This window comes from Micropterus dolomieu, linkage group LG18 (assembly GCF_021292245.1).
Source record: "Micropterus dolomieu isolate WLL.071019.BEF.003 ecotype Adirondacks linkage group LG18, ASM2129224v1, whole genome shotgun sequence".
Lineage (NCBI taxonomy): Eukaryota > Metazoa > Chordata > Actinopteri > Centrarchiformes > Centrarchidae > Micropterus > Micropterus dolomieu.
Genome location: NC_060167.1, coordinates 17,964,674 through 17,985,247, shown reverse-complemented (window position 1 = coordinate 17,985,247; position 20,574 = coordinate 17,964,674). Strand labels below are relative to the sequence as shown.

At 41.0% G+C, this 20,574-nt stretch overlaps 1 protein-coding gene across 3 annotated transcripts in view; it reads right to left on the bottom strand.

Annotated features, from left to right (window-relative positions):
• Window positions 1-19,617, bottom strand: part of kaznb (kazrin, periplakin interacting protein b) — a 110,243-nt gene extending 90,626 nt beyond the window's left edge. For 2 of the 3 annotated variants that reach the window (XM_046075866.1, XM_046075867.1), the window contains exons 1-2: window positions 19,154-19,616; window positions 18,938-19,023 (exon numbers count right to left, since the gene is read on the bottom strand). In XM_046075866.1, coding sequence (XP_045931822.1) covers window positions 18,938-19,023; window positions 19,154-19,335 — 268 coding nt within the window. In that variant the 5' untranslated portion in view covers window positions 19,336-19,616. Of the gene's footprint in view, window positions 1-18,937; window positions 19,024-19,153 lie in introns of all 3 variants that reach the window. The other variant, XM_046075868.1, reaches the window with a different exon arrangement.
• Between the last annotated feature and the right edge of the window lie 957 nt (window positions 19,618-20,574).

The window sequence follows — 20,574 nt, the reverse complement described above, 5'->3', positions numbered from 1 at the left end:
ATGAAGAATGCCCTCTGAGCGGTCATTAGAAGTCAGTTGGTATCAAAAAGATGTCTTGCTCACAGTTTTGGTGGAGGTCAAGGCCATCCTGAATGCCAAGCCCTAGGGAATACATCCTCCAGCATAGCAGACCTGTATGCAGACCCAATATGCTACTCATGGGGCAGCGGGACGTAACAATACCTCATGTTACCTATTTAGCAGAGCCACTGACCAGACACCGCTGGCACCATAGTCAGACCATCCTCGACCACTTCTGGACTCATTTCACACACCAGTATCTCCCTCGCTTTAAGTGGCAACGACAGGTGGATGAACTTACCTTGGTTTCTGTGGTTATGATATTGCTGCCACTTGCACATTGGCCTGTAGGTCGGATTGTCAAACTAATACCAAGCGCGATTGGGCATGTCAGGTCTGCCGAAGTGAAGGTCTAAAATCACAGTATCTTCACCCCCGTTGCTTGTCTCATTCGGCTCCCTGGCATTCCAGATAAAGATACTCACGGGGGCGCCTGTACCAAATTCCCTAGTCAGGCATAGTTAGGCCAGCCTATAGTGGTGGTATAGTGGACATATCCTGGAGTCATGGTATGTGTACATTGTATATGCATTGCACAAATTTGTTGTTAATTGTTAATCTTTGTTGTTGTGTATTTTTATATTGTCAATTTATATATTTATGCATACAATACTCTCTTCCGTTGCAGTACGTCTGCACAACACAAACCCGGAATAATGCACATGTAAATATCTGCGACGTTGTTCTTTCTCTGCAAATAGTTGTATTATTTTTCTCTATTCTTTTTATTATTCTTATATAACTTGCATTGTCGATTTCATATTTATATATTTCTACATTTATTTATGTCAACTGTATGTTTGTCTACATGTAGCACCTTAGCACCAAAGCAAATTCCTCGTATGTGTAAAACATTACTTGGCAATAAAGCTTCTTCTTCTTCTGATTCATGAGAGAAGTATTGCTTTTTAGTATTGTTTTAACCTGTTTACTTCTTACACAATAAATGGTTTGTGGCTCATATGTTGCACTTCAGATTGTGTTATATTGTCACAGATCATTTGTGTATTGCGTTTGTAGACATTATGTTAATTCTAACTATACTAATTGATATACCTAGCAAGCTAGACACCATGACAGGTTGGATGCTATTCTTTGGCTATACCTTTCTTATGAACTTACAGAACCCATAGATTTATTATATTTTCATTTTAACATTGACCACGCGATTCATCATTCATTATCAAGGTACAGTGTTAATTTGTATTGAAGGGAATCCTCTTTTGATACTGTGTTAGTAATTACTCATAGTCACTTGCATATAGTTACTATAATGTCCACTGACAGCATAATTAATATGTGAAATCAAACTATTGGCTGTATATTTAATTCTAATGCGGTTGTTATGCTTGTATTGCAGAAACCATATCATAAGCCCAACCTAAGTTGAACAGCATAATCTGCATCCATGTCATCTCTTGTTCTTATCAAAGCCCCCAGCAATTCATTATAGTCTCCACACAGAATCTATTGTCTTATTTATTTCCTGCAACATTTCATAATTAAATCCTTTATTCTAATATGTGCATACAGAGGATCCCCCCATCAGGTTCGTATTTCTTCACATCTGTATTTTTGATGTAAATGTGTACAATAATTTAAATCAGAGGGATATTATATTTTTTGTGAAGCACCCTCCCACACACAGGTGGTCCAGTGCTGCTGGTGACTGCGAGATGTGGACAGCTCATTACAATCTTTGTAGCCGCCCACAGGAGCAAAACAACATCAACAAAGAACTCTAATGAGGCATGTTGGTGTTTTGTCAGCCTATACTGTCCTTGTGAAAGGAGAATATAATGTGCATGTAAAAAATGGTTGATGATGGTTGTTAATTTGTGAAATCACACACAATATTATCATGGGAGGGTTTTAATGCAGATGTGTGGAATACAGTAAAATATATTCAAATGAGTTCAGTCAAGCTGTCCTACTGGGAAGTGCGATGACAAAAATATTAAAATGAGTCTTTTGCTTCTGCTCACTTTGCGGGCCAACAGTTACAGTGACAGTAGCCAACCAGCTACTGCCAAGGCAATTTGAGGACGCTCCAAGAGAACTATACCCTTTGAGCCCAAAAGGCCCCCAAGTCAGATGAAAGGATGGATGGAGTCTGTGAGAGGGTTAGGAAATCCCAAGACAGAGAACTCAGCTACATTTCAATTACACCAATGCCAGATAAATAAATAAATCTTGTTGCGGGGAGGGGGACAAAAGCCTGTATTGAACCTAAGCCCGGGCTATAACACCGTCTCCCACTCAGGATTGAAGCTGAATGTTCATTATACGCCTTGGAAAACAGGCCACTGTAAAGCTAACTACAAGTTTGTTCAAACGAGGGGATTTGGACAGATCAATTATAGCTCAGCAGAGTTTGCTTTGCATAGAAATTACTGAATCCCCCTCTGTATCTGACAGTATCAACACAAGCCTGTAATTTTGTTGTCTGCTTCATTGTTCTGCATCACTATCTGCAGGAGGGGTCCAAATCACCCGCTGATAGTCTGCGTGTTGCAATTCCCCAGAGAAATTGGACACTTTTTCAAAAAGGATTACTCTGAAAAAATACCAAAAAAAACAATCTTTTTTATCTTTATGTCAGGCATGCACACATTCCATAAATGGTGAATATTTATACTTTACTCAAATGTTACGCTTCCACACTTCCTGTAAAAGCATTTGATCCTTTCCCTCTGGCTAGTGTTCACTAATTTCTGATGCTGAGCAGATGGAGGCTTTTGTGTGTGCAGAGCTTTGTCTGCCTTTATAGGCAGAGCTGGGAATATCTGTGAACATGGAGTGCATAGTTGTGACAGTGGATTTAGGAGATTGACCTCCCTGGAAAACAAACTTCATTGGGACTGGGTTTCTTTATGTCGCTATGTTCCCCTAGAACTGAAGCTCTGAAAAATCAGGGAATCTACCCAAAACAATCAGGCAGACAGGAGCTGGGGCAGACTGCCAGGCGTCTCTTCTCTGTCCACAGCGAGTGAGAGGATCCCTCGAGTGCACATTTCATTCTCATTTCCACAGTTCCCATGACTCAACGGGCATGTTTTGGCTTGTTTAAATACTAAACTGTATCTGATATAATCAGATCTGCACCCAGGCACTTAACTCAATTCAGCCAGTTCCAGAGAGAAATATCACACACGTCTATTGTACACACTTGTTGTATCCTGCTTTACTGCATGTAAGCAAGCATTATCCAACTGATGGCCAATGAACAATTATGTTTAGTGTGTAAAATACTGATTTATGTCCTTTATAGTACATACATAATACATACATTTAACAGACTTTAGATTGTGTTACTAATAAATCTATCAAGAGTATCATCAAATTGGCTGAGTTAACTGCTAAATCAACTCGTCAGTTACTGTACTACACGTTACAGCTGTCTTTAATACAGTAATAAAATGAGTAAATCAAACAATAAACTGAAATAAAATCTCATAACAAGACTAAGAGTCTAGAGCCATGCTAGCAGCGTTGTGAGGTTGCTCTTAGTAGTGCTTTTAGCTAAATGCTAACATTTACAATGACAATGCTAACATGCGTCTAGCAATTGTAATGTTTACTATGTTGACCGTCTTATTTTAGAATTTTAGCACACTAATATTAGTTAATTAGCACTAAACGCAAAGTACAGCTGGGGCTGATAAGAATCCCATTAGTTTGCGGGTATTTGGTCATAAACTAAGATAATGGACAAACAAAGAAATTCTGATGGTGGCGCTAGAGGAGATGGGAATGAATGCACCCATTATCATGTCAGTCTATCCAATAGAAGCCAAGACATTTCACTCCAAACCACAAAGGTCAACCTCATGGTAGGGCAATAGGAAGAGTCAGAGGATCATAAAAGTCATTAGGATTCATTCTCAGTGGACCATGAATGTCTGAACATAATCCATGTAATACTAATAGAGATATTTCAGTCTGGACCAAAGTGGTGGACTGACTCACCGACCATGTTAAAATATATTACATATATTTAAGTGTTTGATACAGTATAGGTTATTTATGTTATTTGTCAGGGACAGTGAGCATTAATCAAAAAACTTGTTAGAGTAAAAGGATGTTGGAAAACACCCTGAATAATGATGTTTTCATATTACATATAGTATACCGTATACTTTACATAACATATTCAACATTTACATTATATTTGAATATATAAACATAACAGTAGGTTCTCCTGAGTGTAGTAAACACTTTAATTCAAACTTAAAGCCTTCATGTTATTCATTTCCAAAAACTGTTTGGAACACAGTTTCAAGTAATGAAGTGGTGTTTTATTAGGTATGGGATACAGCCGCAAATTAAATAAACTACTTTGCCCTTAAACAGGTTTTTAATTTTCTTGTCTGCTAGTCAGTTTATTTAACAAGTGAAAGCTGTTAAAGGTAAGACAGTAAGAACCTTGACGGCAGCCTGGAGGAAACCATCTTCACAATGAGGCCTGCAGGGCAGGAAAAGTTTTCAGCTCTCCCTGCAGATTCTTCCCTCTGCAGTTCCACCAGGAAACACAGAATCAAAATTTTAAATGGAACAAGGAGAGTAAAACCTTCCTCCTGGTAACACATTTTAGAATATTTTTCCCATACATCCCAAAACTGCCTTTGCTATCCAGATCAAGTATTCAATTAACCTTGCTGTTTCAAGTCTGTTGACATATACACAAAGTAATTACACTACTTACAATGCAAGAGCAGACTAATTAACTCCAAGGCAGACCTGCATGTGAATTAAAACAACTCAAGGGAACAACTCTAACCATTTAAGTACAAAACCTTTTCAAACCACCACAGGACACCATGTAATATGTAGCCTCTTAAGATTGCAGACGGTAGCTTGTTGACATAAACAGATGACAGAAGATAAATCTCTCTAAAAGGTGTCCCAATAACTATTGGGACACCTCAAATTACACCCACATGTGAATGTTGAATATCTTGTTTCAAAACTTTTTGAAAGATTTTGGAGCCTCACTGCAGAGATTCTCCTCCCATTCTGCCACAAGAGCAATCATGAGGTCGGACACTGATTTAGGGCACGGCACATTTCAAATGATCCCAAATGTGTTGGATGGTGATGAGGTCGGGGCTCTGTGCAGGACAGTCAAGTTTTTCTCACCAAATTTTTGAAAACCATTTCTTTATGGCCCTCACAGTGGTATTGTTATGTTGAAACAGCAAAGGGCCCACAAAAAAGTGTTGCCACAAAGTTAGATGCCGACTACTATCTAAAATGTCATTATATGTTGTAGCATTAAAGAAGCAATTAGCATTACACTAGGGGGCCTACCCCAAACCATAAAAACAGCCCCAAACCAAAAGTATGTAAGCATGCAGAAAGGGTAATCCACATGCTTTTGGACATATAGTGAATAGCAGTGCAAAAATCATTCTCACATGAATCTCAAATCCTTATAATATGATGCAATTTGTAATTTGCATATCTGAAAATACCAGCTACTGGCAAACAGATCAAACACTCCTCTCAACTCGGGACTTTAATCCTTATGGTTTCGCTCTCAACATTCCGCCACATAATCTTTCAAGATATCTTAGCACAATCTCTAATCTACAAATGCAATATACATAGTTTATGGTTCCTATTGACCAGTTCAAGAAAGGTCATAGCTGAGGTAAAAGATCCTTTAATTCCCACCAGGATGGAGAGAGCTACATCTCACTGTGCCAACCAGCGCCGCATTAGACCATGAAGCTCCACTGTGGGGGCAGAAAACTGCAGGAGGGATTTCATTTTGCCCACAGCAACATTGCCACCACCTGGTAGCTTTGATACATGCTGCAACTGAATCAAATGAAAATGTAAGTTACATTTTCACTTTCCTTAGCTGTCTCGCTGACCGTGGCCTGAACGGCTGCAAGTGTGACAAAGACATGTACATACACATGTTCGACCCTTCAAAACATCGGCGACTGCTTCCACTAAGTGACATCATTGAGTGACTCAGAGAAATGAATCCAAAGCATTGCACATTTAAAAGGCTAATTTAGTTAAATAATTGATTAAAACATCCATTTTCATTCATATTAACCTTTCATCTATATAACAACTTCACAAATTGCCCTTTTAACAATAAAAACTTTATTATCTCCAAAGAACAACAAGATTTATCACAAGAAAAAGGTCATTTCTGATCTCTCCAAAAACCTGTTAGTGATGTATAATTAAAATATGGTCCTTAACAGATGAGAGAAGCCAGGGTAAAATTCCCGCCACTGATTCTGCATAACTTTGATCAGTGTGCCACCTAGTGAGAAGTACAAGAGATCATCAGGGAGTGATCCAGGTTTCTCTTTCTTCCAGTCAAAGAGTTAGGGAAAACAAATCTCAGGGGCAGTGCTGAACCTTCGGCTGAACATAAAAGCCTCCAATGGCCCTTTGATAATCTGCCTGAGGCCTCCTCTTCAACGCCTAATGAAACCACTCGGAGAGGATTGTGACTCTCGCTAAAATTCCTCCGCTCAGCCAACAGACACACACACAGGCTATTAATTTAGCTTTTTTTAAGGTAAGGAGCAGCTTCCCTTTATGTCAGGTGTAATGGTGTGTGTAATGGCAAAAACGACAGGTAAGTATCTGCTTTTACAAAAGGTCAGGGGTCATGAGATGGACTATTTGAATGATTTAAACTGATTCTCAGGGTTTAAGGTTAATTAATGATTGCTTCCATGCATCTTTTATAACAGCTTAATTCAATTACACAGCAGGAGCAGGTACCAGCAGCACGGAAAGCAGTGAAATCCTCTAACAGCCGTACATAAGTTAGAGAAACAAATCCACCCTCGGGTCTTCTTACATAAGAATCCTTTGTTGTTGTTCAGTGCACTCCAGGAGTCACCGAGTTTTAATTTATTTCACTGGTATACCCACTTTACTGCCAACTACCTCATCTACTCCTACATCAGTTAGGTACTTCAAATATTTCCCCAAATAAGAACGGGCGTGTACATGGCGCTTTGAGCTGTGGGTAAAAAATGTAGGTTGAAAAAAACAGCATTAGTGTCAGCGACAGCAGCAGAGGAAGACAAAAGCTTACTTTAAACAAAACATGTCGCTGCATTGCGTCCTTTTAAGACTACTGTTGGAGAAAGTTATTCCTTTCGTCTTATACGATCATTCTCAGTCTGAACTTCACAACTAGCAGAGCCACTGCTAGTTTGTTGTAGCTGTGCTGCAAATATCTCAACACAGGGTCACAATGTCATTTGGCATTGTATGTATGTATGGGAATACAAAATATATGGCACAAAATGGAACCAGGAAGGGAAGGGGCATCGCTAACAGCCGTTTTCAGTGGCAACCACAAAGCATGAAAATTAGCTTAAGGAGAAACTTTGAAGATCCAACTGGCAGACAGAAGAGAAGAAATCTCTCTGCATCAGCTAAGGAGCTGAAATAAGGATCTTTTCACAGAGTCAGGGTAAACACTGCTTGTTAGAGCAGACCTGTGTGAGCTCAAACATGACATTTCAAAATCCAGAGGCTGCACGCAGGAGTGCCTTTCGAGAGCCGGGGCTACAGGCAGCACCGGTGACAAGGCTGCAGCCAATTAGGACTGTTTGTGAGCAAGTGCCTTTCTTTCAGGGGCAGATGAAAGTGGGTCAGAGCCACAGTGTATCTTTGTACCGCAGCACAATAGCAGGTAGCACACAACTCACAAACTTGAAATGAGACAGATGGGGATTTAATAGCTGAATATCAACATTACTCTAATATAGGATGACGGTTCTGAATCCATTATGATTATCAGCCACTTTGATGCTCAGACTTCAATTTCAGGGCAGGTTTCTAATAGTAGATGAGCTACTCTGAGGTCAGACTTCAGGTATTATCACTATCATTCATTAACACATTTCTGTGCAGGTAAACAACTCTGAGTTCAAAGGCACGTCAATTCAAGATATTAGCAAGTTAGACGTTCCTGTGCGGAGAAAACTTGTTGCCGCCATATTTCGTGGGCTTTTCCATTTCCATCTCACATCAAACACTCCAGAGCCGAGCGCTGCTTAATGATGCTAAGCATGTCTCTCCAAGCACACGTCTGTGGAGGACAGCTCCGACCAAGATGACTTCACAGTTGTGAGGTGAAAACTACTTATATAACTGCTGGTCTGATGCGGTTGTGAACCAGGACGAAGCCTATGCCTCTGATCTGCGGTCTGTGTTCAAGCCTCACGTTTGGTACAACTCACACACGAGGGGTTAAAGCACTTTAACTTTAAAGCTATAAAGGTCGAGTTATTTTAGGTAACATAAATTTTTATAAGTCTGTCAAATCCTTTAAACCCTTCCTTTTTGGTTAGTTTGAACTCATGACTGCTGGTTTGTCTTTTCTAGTCAGGTGTCCCCTTGGCAAGATTATTTCAACCAGGAGAAATGAACTGAAAGACTAGAAGCTATTAGAATTGTTTTTAATCGCTGAAACAATTAATCAACTATTCACTTTGAAACTTAATCAACTTTGATAATCGATTAATCATTTCATTTTCCAAGTAAAAATGTGATGGCTCTAGCTTCTCAAATGTGCGGATTTGCTGCTTGCAGATTAGACAATAAAAAGAATCATTTTTTGCAGCGAGAACATGTGTTTGATATAGTGTGCACACAACAGGAAATGTTTTACAGGTGTAGTCACAGCTGTCTGGTGAACTAGACACTGGTGACGGCAAAAGGGTGAAGAACAAGTATTGATTGATTGACTGATTGATTTGCCGCCACTGGGGTAGTTCTACCCCAAAAAGTCATTAAGTACACAAATCTTAATGTCGTGTGTAGATTTATCTAAAGTTACAATTTCAAGTAACTCTATTACTCATGTGTGTTGTTTTTTGTTTTTTTAAATTGTCTTCTTGTCATATGTTTCATTTTGTTGTATGTGATCATGTCTCTCATTAGTACTAATTATAAAAGACAACTTGAGGTAGAGGGGTGGAGGTGGAGGCACAGGACAAAATTTAATTAACTCAAGTGAATAGCGTGAATGCCCACAGTCAGCTGATGTGAATGAAAATGAATCGTAAGAGTAAGCATGAACTTATGCTAAGCTTTATTTTTCAGGAATGATGCGCCAGCAGTTTGGGAAGAGATGAAGCTTTGCTAGTTATCTTACGTAGCTTCTAAAAACTCACTTATCAAGATGCTAATTGCCAGGCCTAATTCTTAACCATTAAAGTCATTTTCCAAGAAACATTTACCTTATTTTTCTACCCACTCTGTAAAGCCTTACTCCGCTGGAAATAGTGTGCATTATTTTTTTTTGCAGTGTGGCCTACGTAGACTGGCTTAGCATTTAAAAAACAAGGTCAAACTATCCAGTCTCAAGGCATTATTGTATTTCATATTGTGTTTGTGTGTTTAAATTGGTAAGTAGAGGATGTTTTTATCCTGGGATTGAATTCTGGTGGCTAAAAGGGCAAAAGTGAAGACTGTTGAGCTGTCCCCAACAGGTGCTGCAATGTATTAGGAGGGGGATGATAGTTATAATGTGTACGGACTGTCATTCATACCAGGGACTCTGAATGCTTTGCATCGGTCTGAGTCGACAGAAGCATCCTCACAGCGTTGCAGATTTAAGTAGAATTCACCAGAGACATTTATAAGAGCATTACATGTTCTACATTGGACCTCAGTGAGGTGTTGGCTCTGGTAAGTTGGTTTCAGTAACAAATCCCCAAACAAAACTAGCAGCCAGTGTAATGTAATATTACAAACTAGTGACTCTTGATTCACTTTAAGACGTATTACCAAGAGGCATGAGTACAACGCAGGCATTGAGCCTGCTATCACTGTGGTGGTTGGCTGCTTGGTTCACACATGTGGACATAAAGACACACTCGTTTCACAACCTCTTTGTAAACTCCTTCCTTCAGAATGACGGCGTCTCCTCACTGTGTTCTACAAAGAGCCTTTTCTTATGAAAAGTTGTTTATCATGAGCTCTGGTTAATTCAACGCTCTTGTGATCTAGCGACTTGAATTAGATTCAGCTCCCCTCTGACATCCACGCTCTGTACACATCTTAAGAAACTCTTGGCATTAAGTCTGTTCCTCCCTTTGTGGTATAAATTGGTAGCAAAGAACACGTACAGTCAAGCTTTTCAACTCGCGAGCATATCTGATTTAAAGTGTGTGGGTTCAAACACAGCTCTGCTCATTAGCTCTTACACTGTCAAAACTTCACTGGAGTTTATGTACTTTAGGGCTGCTCCTTCTTAGCAATAATTTATAGCGATAACCTTTAAGAACTACAAATATGCAGGATCTATATTTCTAAATAGAGGCATTTTTGATGGAAACAAATGGCACTGTTTGAACTAAAAATATATGCTTCTGTATGTTGTTTCTATGCAGGATAAGCGGTTGATGATGGATGGATGGATGTTGTTTCTGCTTACACACAGGGAGTCAATCCAACTGAAGCTCTCATTGTAACACTGACGTACACACAGTGTGCACTGGCACTCTTATCCATGCACGCCGTGCCCTGCATGTTAAAGAGAACAACCCGGGAGAATAGGCTATATTTCATCACCACAGGAGCTTCTGCACTAACTACTGATGCAAATTTATACAGACTGTCGGAGCACGACAGATTCTCTTTAGGATTGCTTTCTGCATCACAGTGCTGTAATGCAGAGAGTGATGAGAAGTGGGCTGTCTGATGGAATAGGATAGTATTTACAGTCATGCTGAGCTGTACAACAAGGCTTGAACATTTTTCAATTCAAATCCTTATATGTTAGCTGCAGAAAGGTGACAGTTTTTCAGATTTACAGACTTTGAAATTTACGTTCTACGAATATAAGTTTTGTGCATCGACTGTTATCTTCTCCAAGCCTCCCTCACCTGCTCTCTCCATCAGCACTGTGAAGAATTGTAAGATGAACACTGGTGTTTTGGGAAGCGGCTCATGTGTCTGCAGAGAAAACAGTGTAGCTAAGGGGTTTATGGCGGGCAGAGAGAGGTAAAAAGAGGCCAGCAGTACTGGGCACGGTGAGGCAGATGTGCAGAGTCAGCAGACACCCAGGAAGAGGGTTCAATAGCACAGAAAACTCTGCAGGGACGTGAACAGCACAGCAGAAGCTGTTCTCAAGGTGTAAGAATTCATTAAGAACATTTATCATCGTAGCATCTTTTAGTGGGTTATGTTTTGCTGTCCTGCACCTGAAGTTGAATACTCACTCACTTCATGTACACCACACATTCACACAGTTACACAAAACCCAAGGCGCCCAGATGGACAGGATTAGCCCTGCTGTGGAAGCTGCTGTTGTTCCTACTGTAAACTCTCTCCTGGCACACAGCAGATCGAGCAGTGACAAATTTCGCTGCTTTAAAGTGTTGGAGATGAGTGACTATTAAATCCGGGAGATGTGCTCACGGAGCACACTGTATTCAGCTTATGTGCATCCACTGAAAGTTCTGCAATAACCTCACTTTTCTATGAGTGTGTGTGAGTGTGTGTGTGTGTGTGTGCGCGCGCGCATGCACGTGCATGCGCCAGAGAGCGACAGAGAAAGAAAGAGGCACAACAGTTAAGAATGCAAGAAATTGCTACAATCCTTTGAAAAACAGTGCTGCAATGTATGAAATGCCTTTGAAGCACTTCGTCTTCAACAAATCCAGGAGATACAATAAAACACACTGACTTTGGTGAAGTGAAGAAATAGTTTGGTTTGTGACAAAATAACATTCCCATCAGCCTTAGCTCTACTTTCTGTTTAGTGCTAATCAGCAAATGTTAGCATGCTAAGATGCTGAACGTAGGTTAAGCATTAGCAGTATATTAGCATGCTGATGTTAGCATTTAGCACAAAGCACCAAAGGGTTAGCCTCACAGAGCTTCTAGTACAGCTGTAGAACAATGGCTTCTTCATCTCTCCTGTCACACATGTTTCTAAAACATGGGTGTACCCATGACCTAGTAGTCTGAGACGTGTACCATAAAATCGCAACATCCCTGTTTTGATTCTAGCTACGGGCCTCTGTTGCATTCTTTTTCCTCACTTCCCCCTACTTGCTAATACTAAAAAATAATTGAATAACTAATTATAAAATGCAAGAATATGTGGGACATATATATATCTAACATGTAGGAAGGAAGGATTTGGTAGCAGTCCATTCTTGGGAGTTGCTGCTACATTCCATAAAACCAGTCTGTTAGGAGGTCCATCATGCAGCGCAGGTTTTTCTCATACTACTCTTGCCATGTTGTGAGTAGGAGTTCATGAAGCTCAGCATCTCCTAAACACAGTATTATCTTTAGTCAGTAAGGAACGCCCCTGTCAGTCAAGGAGAAGATGTTGATCTCCAGTCAAAGAGCAGACACTTTGACTCAGAGAGAAAACACCGAACTAATGCAGTCAGCGAACTCCCATCGGTTTATTGACCACCCTGAGGGTAAAGTGCGCTAATGAAGATACATGTGATCGCCTGCCAAATCGTACCAGAGGAGCATATGCAACTAAATGCAACAACTCAATAAAATGTAGCACACCGCTATACATTAAAGCTTGTATATTTATTTTAGCAAAAATAAATTACCTCAAACTGGTACCAGCAGATTATGTAGAATTACGCAATTGGGTAACTTGCCCGAGGCTGTCACTGTGAGTCGGGATGTACTGACTGACAGACACGTGAGGTCTGCCACTCTCAGCTCTACTGGGGATCTTAAATCCAATATGGAGATTAGGAGAGAAAGGGATCTAAATTAAGCCTGCATCTACTCTGATGGAGTGATTTTCAGTGCTGCTGGGGATACCCAGGGACTAGGATCAATAATGTAAGTGAGAATATATAAACCAGTGTGAGGGACGTATTGGGCCAATTCAGCAGTGGCCAGAGATTGCATTTGTATATTTAATATATCTGATTGGACTTTTTTTTATCAAGAGAAAGAGAAGGAAAGTTTATTATGTCTGGCATAAATTCTGTTAGCTCTTATGGAATTAGTTTCAGCACACACCTGCACCGAAAATTACTCAATTAAAGAAGCACTTTAAAGCGCCTTTCTCTCTCTCTGAATTATATTACTATTAGGTTCGATGGCCGGCAGCCCGGGGTTTAATAGGTATGAGAGCGTTGGCCATGAGCCAGCACCTTGAACTCCCCTGAGACATCAGGATGGCTCTACCCATGAGGGAGACAAGATATTCAGAGTGAGAGGTTTCTGTGGACCTCCAGGACTACACTGCGGACAATCTTACACTGCATTTAACCCTGTCACATCCTTGTGGTCCAGTGGAGCAGAAAGGTCAGGGCACGGACATTTGGGCAGGAGGGAGCAAAGCCTGAGCATGCAGGGATTTCTGCAAATGCTCTGATAGTGCACATGAGGCTATATTTTTCATGTTGCTGTAAACCGTTATGAACCTTTTGTTGCCGCTAGCAGTTTAAGGGCAAGAAGTGGGACAAAATGTTGGTAGAATTAAAAGCAAAGATGAAGAGGAGGGAATTCACCCTGTGATGAACACAAAGGCATTCAGGATTTAGTGAATAATGCATGTAGTTTTCAGAAACAGCCGTTTCACTTGTCATTTGCTCGGGGCAAAATTATAGTCGTAGCAAAGATGCCCAAATGAAAAAATGCTGTTAGGACAAGAGGATACTCTTGCTACAGTTTTGCTTAAATATGTTGTCAGTGTGAGTATTAGACTAAGCGTTTCACACTTCTATTGCTCTGCACTGAGGGAGGAGGGCGTTTTATCTCTGAGAGGCTGCAAATTATAGAACACATCTATAATTTTAAGATGCTGCTGTGCTTGTGTACTAACAGCTCTTGTTCTCATCATAACTTCATTTTCTCACAAAGATATCTGTTTTTTCTTTTTTCCATAAAAGAATGTCAGTCAACTCAGCACAAAACCTAATACATCAAAACACAACAGCAGCCTAACTGGAACTGTGATTTGCATATCTGTTAGATATGCCCCTCTTGCTTGTGCATCCACTCTGACAGCTAACCCGTTCATTGTGGAACAATCAAACAGAATTTGCATGAGGCAGAGAGTGTATACGCATCGCACCAACACTTTCATGAGGCGTTTCATGATAAAACCAGAATTACTGCCCCACGGTCCTCCTCCAACCAGTTAAGTTTACATCCATGTTTGTCCCTATAATATATGTAGTGAATCCTTGGAAGAAATTGAATAAAAAAGTGTATTTATTGACTAAATGGAAGGTATCACTATATCGATAATACATATGTATGTTGCCAGTGAATATACAATGTTGAACTGATTAATGAAGGATTGTCATAGATGTGTTGCAGCTGTGTAAAGGTGGATTCAGCTACACAACGTGTGATGCTTTTGTTTTCTCCTGGCATTTTTAGCCTACAAAGCCTCTCTGAGCTGTAGGTGAAACTCACTCACTAACTCACAGGATCACAATTAGGTTGGCACACTCCAATATGATATTTGCAGGCACGTGATTCTGAAGACGCTCAAAATTCAGAATGAGGCAGGAAGTGAAAGGCAGAGATGAGACAGACGAGATGGAGCAAAGCCCGTACTGTGTAGTTTTTGTTTACTCATAGTGTTGTCCCAGTCAATGTTTGTGAAATCTGGAATCGCCTAGTTTATTCTTAAATTGTGGCAGGAAACCTATTTAGTGGTCATAATGACCTTTGACTCAAAAGTGTCACATGTTCAGTGTCCAACCAGCTCTGAAATCTGATCACAGTCTCCCCTTCTGTTCTTTAGTTATGGTGTTAATTGATAGGCAAAAGATTTGTTTTTACAGGTCATTATGATAACCTTTGACCACCAAAACCTATTAAATCAGTTCATCTTTAAGTCCAAGTGGACGTTGGGGAAGGGGGACACACGGTAGCTTCGTTTTAATCTTGATAAGTTGCAGAGATGCAGCCTCTATTTATTAGACAGTGTAACTTACACTGTACATTAGGGTTGGGTATCCTTTGAAATTTTACGATACCAGTACCAAAACCAGTACCCTTAAAGTGATACCGATACCAATAGAGTACTTCATTCAATAACTTGCTATTTTTTGTTGTTGTTATGGACAAGCAAGGAGATCCATTTCTTTTTTCTTTTTTCAAAAACCTGTTTAAAAATATTGAAATTGTATCAGATTGCTCATCATCCTAATTAGGTCAACCACAGAGGAAGGAAGACAGCTTGGGAGTTTTTTTTGTATTTGAATGAGAGAGGAGGAGTGAAACAGTTTAGTGACCACATGGGTTGTGGAAAACAAATTTAAGTTCAATTTTTCCATACGTTTGTTGAAAGTCAACCACGGAGAATTATTTTGTTAACTTTCAATTAATAAACTGAATTGAAAGATCTCTACGAGTGCTGTTAACCTTTAGTGGTGAGTCGCAAACCTCCTCTAAAAAAGACAACAGTAAGAAATAGAAAATGAGTCAGGAGTCGGCTGAACAAGTCACTAAACTACACTTAAGAGTCTAAGAAGCAAACAGAGGAAAAGAGAGTCTGCACATCTAGCTGATCACACAGACTACATCTGATATCAGCCGCAGCTGCAGCCGGAGGCTCAGTGAGTAAAATCAGCTGATGGCTGCTGCACCATAAAAAGCGTTTAATTGATGTGATGGAACACAGCAATCGATGGTGAAAAGTGATGTGACTAGCAAATAAAAATGCATAGAACAGTGTTAAAGGATACCAGAAGATGAAACCAACGAAAAGCCAAGCTTGTAGAGATAAACTTGCAACAGTGACAAACATGCCTGAAACCGCAGTCGAAAGTGAACGGGCTGTTAAAATTTGGCATGGACTTACAAGCGAGTGCAGGCACATAAGGGAAAAAAAGAGCCGTGCACTTCTCTTTCTTTCGGTGTGTTGCTTGTGTGTTTGGCTGCAAGAAAAACCATACAAATAGTACTTTTTTGCCACGATCCGTTTACAAAAAGTATCGAATGAAGTACTGGTTTGACTGGAGATGTTTGGATACTACTCGATACTGGCCTGTTTCAGTCGAAACCTTAAACGTATCGCTACTCGAAACCCATCCCCACTGTACATTAACAGCTAACTGAGGCTTATTGTTGACCTTTTTCTCTCTGAACGCCTACCAACCGACAACTGCATGCACGTTGCGGATCCTCACAGGTCTATTTAAAAACGATATAATATTCGTGTGGTCATCAATGGTAATAAATGATCTGAACAACCCGCAAGGTGCAGACAAGACGGTACAACACCAGCTGTAGCTTCGAATATTCAGGGTCAGCCCTACTGTCTGTATAATGCAATACAGTACAGAACATGTTACTTAAAGGGTTTCAACAAGAACTGAACATTATAAGAACATAGGATTTATTTCAGGACTGTTGCATCAGAATGTGTATATTTTATATTACAGTTGTAGTCTCTCTTTATACTGTTGATAATCTAATTACAACTCCATCCCTATATATTTTGATACGTTTTCTGATTTATAAAACTTTTACACTTTTATTTTGAAGGTTAGACTGGCTCAGCTGTCAGCCATGATGAGATATGACTCTCCTGCACTGCCACACCCTCGTCTTGTTTTACCTCCCTTTTATACGGTGATGCCCTCCAGACAAACTGACCCGGTCAAACATAGAGTACAGTACTGTGAAAAGTGCCTGCACACCGATTAACACAAGATGAAAGAAACAATATGCAAACATTTGAGTACATTGCGTTACACATTATGTTTGGCTTTTCCAGTGTTTGTGTTCTGTCATATCATTTGCATACATCCTGAGAGGGTCACCCACTCTGCTTGCTGGGAAAACATGTAACCAGAGAGACACACGGCCAAACAACAGCACCACAAAACCACTCGTTTAGTAAAGATGCTTCCAGCATTCTGATTGTCTGAAGCAGAACATTCATCAGGGCCCTACAACACTTTAACAGTAATATGCTCTTATAAACAGAGTATTAAGCCCACAGATACATTCAAAGTGCATTATTTATAAATGGGTGCTCTTTTGCAAAGAGGAAGAACTTCAGCAAAGACAACAACAAACCACTGCACCGGATTATTATGTTTATCATGACTCCACATATCAAACAGGGGAAATGAATCCAGCCTGCAACACAGCTTATTAAGAAACCTATGTAAAGAATAGGGATGAGCGAGTACACCATGATCTTTATGCGTATCTGTCTCTACACTGAATTATCTGTATCTGACTCTGAAAGGGTGGGGCTTAAACAGGATGTGGGCAGGATTAACTGGAAGTTGATATGGGTTGACTAGATGTTGCCATATTAAAATTAGAGAATTTACAAAACAGCCTCAGAATTCAGCTTCAGAGCACTGTTCTTCATCATAACAGTAAGAACTATTTACGGAACAGGGCTTTTTTAATGTAAAAGTTGCTATATTTATTGTTTATTAGAAAAAAATACTGACACATTTTACTTTAAAGATACACATCCTCGTAAAAAGTATATTATCTGTATCAGATACTCTATTTAGCCAAGTACTCGCTCCACCCAAGAAGCAAGAATTTTCCAGCACAGGAAAATGACTGATGTTTTTGATTATTAGCTACACAAAGTGCTGTCTTAGCATCGTTGTTGCTACACTTGCTTTGAAACGCCACTCAGCCATTACTCTCCCCAGGTGGTAATGAAGGGAAACACAGGAACCTAAAACCGACTGGCAAAGTCAATGTATGGGATGCAACTCTAAAGGCAGTTTTATTTTGGTTTCTGCCCTGGGCTCTCCTCATTATCCATCATAACACTGTATGAAGAATCACTTTGCATTTATGGCCGAGTGGAGGCATCAAAGGCACTGACTAACAGGCCAGATGAGGGAGGATGCAGCGGACACTTTCATTCTGGAGGCAAGTCAATCTCCACTTTTTTTTTCTCCCAAGGGAAATATGTATTCTGACCATGCGCATTACATAATAAGATATCACTGATGTATGCTTCATTTGCTGCGCTCCAAGGTTGTCTTCGATGTGTCTGCACCCCTGAAAATCTTGATAGATTCAGCTTTCAATAATTTAGCTATCAGTCTGAGCTCTGAGAGCATCTCTGATAGTGTCTCAGCCTGTCAGACTCAACCTCACTAATACTGTGTACCTGCATTATGAATGTTTCAGCTGAAATCAGTGTTTATGGTTCTACACCTGTCTAGATCTGCTACTTCAGAATTCAATCAAATTACTTAAAAAATGCAGAAATGTTTCTTGCTTACAAATCTGTAAAACTGTTCTGTCAACAAAACAACTACTAATTCATAAGACAGTCTTTACCTTTTATCATTTATCTTTCTGTATTCGGGTCCACATAAAGTGCCCCCTTTACCAGACTCCCAACACAGCTGAGCCACAGCCCCAAGTTCAACCTAAATATTATCTGAAAAAGATGTGCTTTTGTAGCTCCCTGCTTAAGTTAATACATCACACCTGCTCCAGCAACTTACCGCACAAACAGAAACCTCAACTATGATCACAATCACAGTATATTTTTACGATGCGAGACAAAAACCTTGAAATTATTATCTTTTCTTGCCCTTTACATAAGCACGCACATCTTTGACATCCTCCCCAAAAATAACCCAGTCCCCCCCTCCCCCCCCCCCAAAAAAAAAAACCTGTATGCTTTGTCACAGCAGCAGCCCAGGAAGATTTTAGCAATCATACTGTAATTGTTTTGTACCTTAAAAAGAGGTTTGTTGCACCTCTTAGCATCAGCTCAATTAAAATGGCAATAAGACTGACGATGGGATCGGGGAGAAATGCTGAGGGTGGAGATCAGTTACGTTGACATGCGGGACATGCAGCTAGCTGATGATTAGTCAGGGATGCAGGAGGTGTAATTGTGGCTACTCACTGGCTTGCATGAGCTGCCCCTGGCGTCCAAACACCTGGGAGAAGGTGGCATGGCTGCAGGTGAGGGTGTCCTCCATGGCTGTCCCACTGGCACACGCCGAGGAGAAATGAGAGAGGAGGGGGATGAGGGAAGGTCAGCCACACTGCGTCACATCAAGATAGAAAAAGAGGAGAGAGGGAAAGAGAAAAAAGAACAGGGAGAATAGAGGGTGCTTGCCTTCTGTTGTGGAAGCTGACGTGTGATCTCTGGCGATGACTGCTCTCCGCTGGACCCGTCCTGCTGCTGCTGCTGCTGCTGAGGAGCGAAATACAGCCCCTCGCTGCTACACCAATATGAGCAGAACTGCTCCCCGCACAGATAATGGGAGGGGGTGTGCCTGTCTGCCAGCTTGTCAGCATGTAAGTGTGTGCGCACGGGAGAAAGTTCTCTGAATGTATGCCTCTGAGAGTGTTTTGCCGTGCATGTGTGAGGCAGAGTAATACAGGGTGGTAGAGCAGGTAGCAGAGCTGTAGGCACAGTTTCCCTGCCAGCACTCTGATCTTGGGCTTCGTCTGTACAGGCTGACAGTCCTCTGCGGCTCCAGACAAGCTGGTGTTGAAGGGAAGCGCAAAGAAGAGGGGAGGCGAGGGGTGAGTGCGGCTTCTTCGGCAGGTAAAAGTCAATCCTCCCTCCTCCCCCCTCACTCTCAGTGAGAGTAGACAGCCGTGCCTGTCCTCTGGGCACAGGACGGGACTGTTGTTTCCTGATCTGTGTGACAATGCCCCCTTTTCTCTCCTCCCTCTCCCTCCTCCCCTCTCTACAGCCCTCATTTGCTGTGCCTCAGCAATAACATCTCTCTCCCTCTCTCTCTCGCCTGCTCTCCTGTTCTCCCTCACATCCCTTACTCTCTCCACCCTACCCCATGCAAATCCCCTCGATCCATCTTAAAGCTCAGACCGCTGCTGGGAAACAGATTCTAGCAAACTCGAGTGCTTCATCTTCCCCCAGTGCTGAGGGGGAAAAAAGGAGGATGAGAAAGTGGAAGGGTTGTATAAAAAGTGAAAAGTAGGGCTGGTACAGCTGGTGGTTTCCAGAGGCTTCGTCTTGAAAAGGAATTGTAGAAAAGTGCTGAGTATAAAATAAAAATCAGCTCATACTCCGCTCAAAAATAACTCTTATAAACTCCTACTTGCTTCAATATGTAGTGCAACAGCTCTGGTGAAGCAGTGCACAGTGAAAAATGAAATTTACTGCACACTGCAGCAAAACTCTACATGAAGGTGTTGTAATAAAAAATGCACGGTGCCATGAGATCAAATGAGCATGTTTCAAGATCTTAAAATACCCTCTCAGGCCTTGGAGGCAAAGTTAGCTATATTGTACCCATTGTGCAGCTGTTGGCATGGAGACCTCCGCCACAGACAGGACTCTGACAGTTGTTCCAACATATTATCACACTCAGCCCTTCTCTGCAGCGTGTAAACCTGCGCCAATTTCCTCCTGAGCAAAAAAAGACAACAACTTTGCCAGGAAGCCCATTGTCATGGAGCCATCTCTCACACCACTGCTCTCCTCTGCGAGCACACCGGGGACCTAACCGCAGCAGTCACATCCTCACATCACATCCTCCTGTTTTGAAAGGAAATGGCAGGACACTC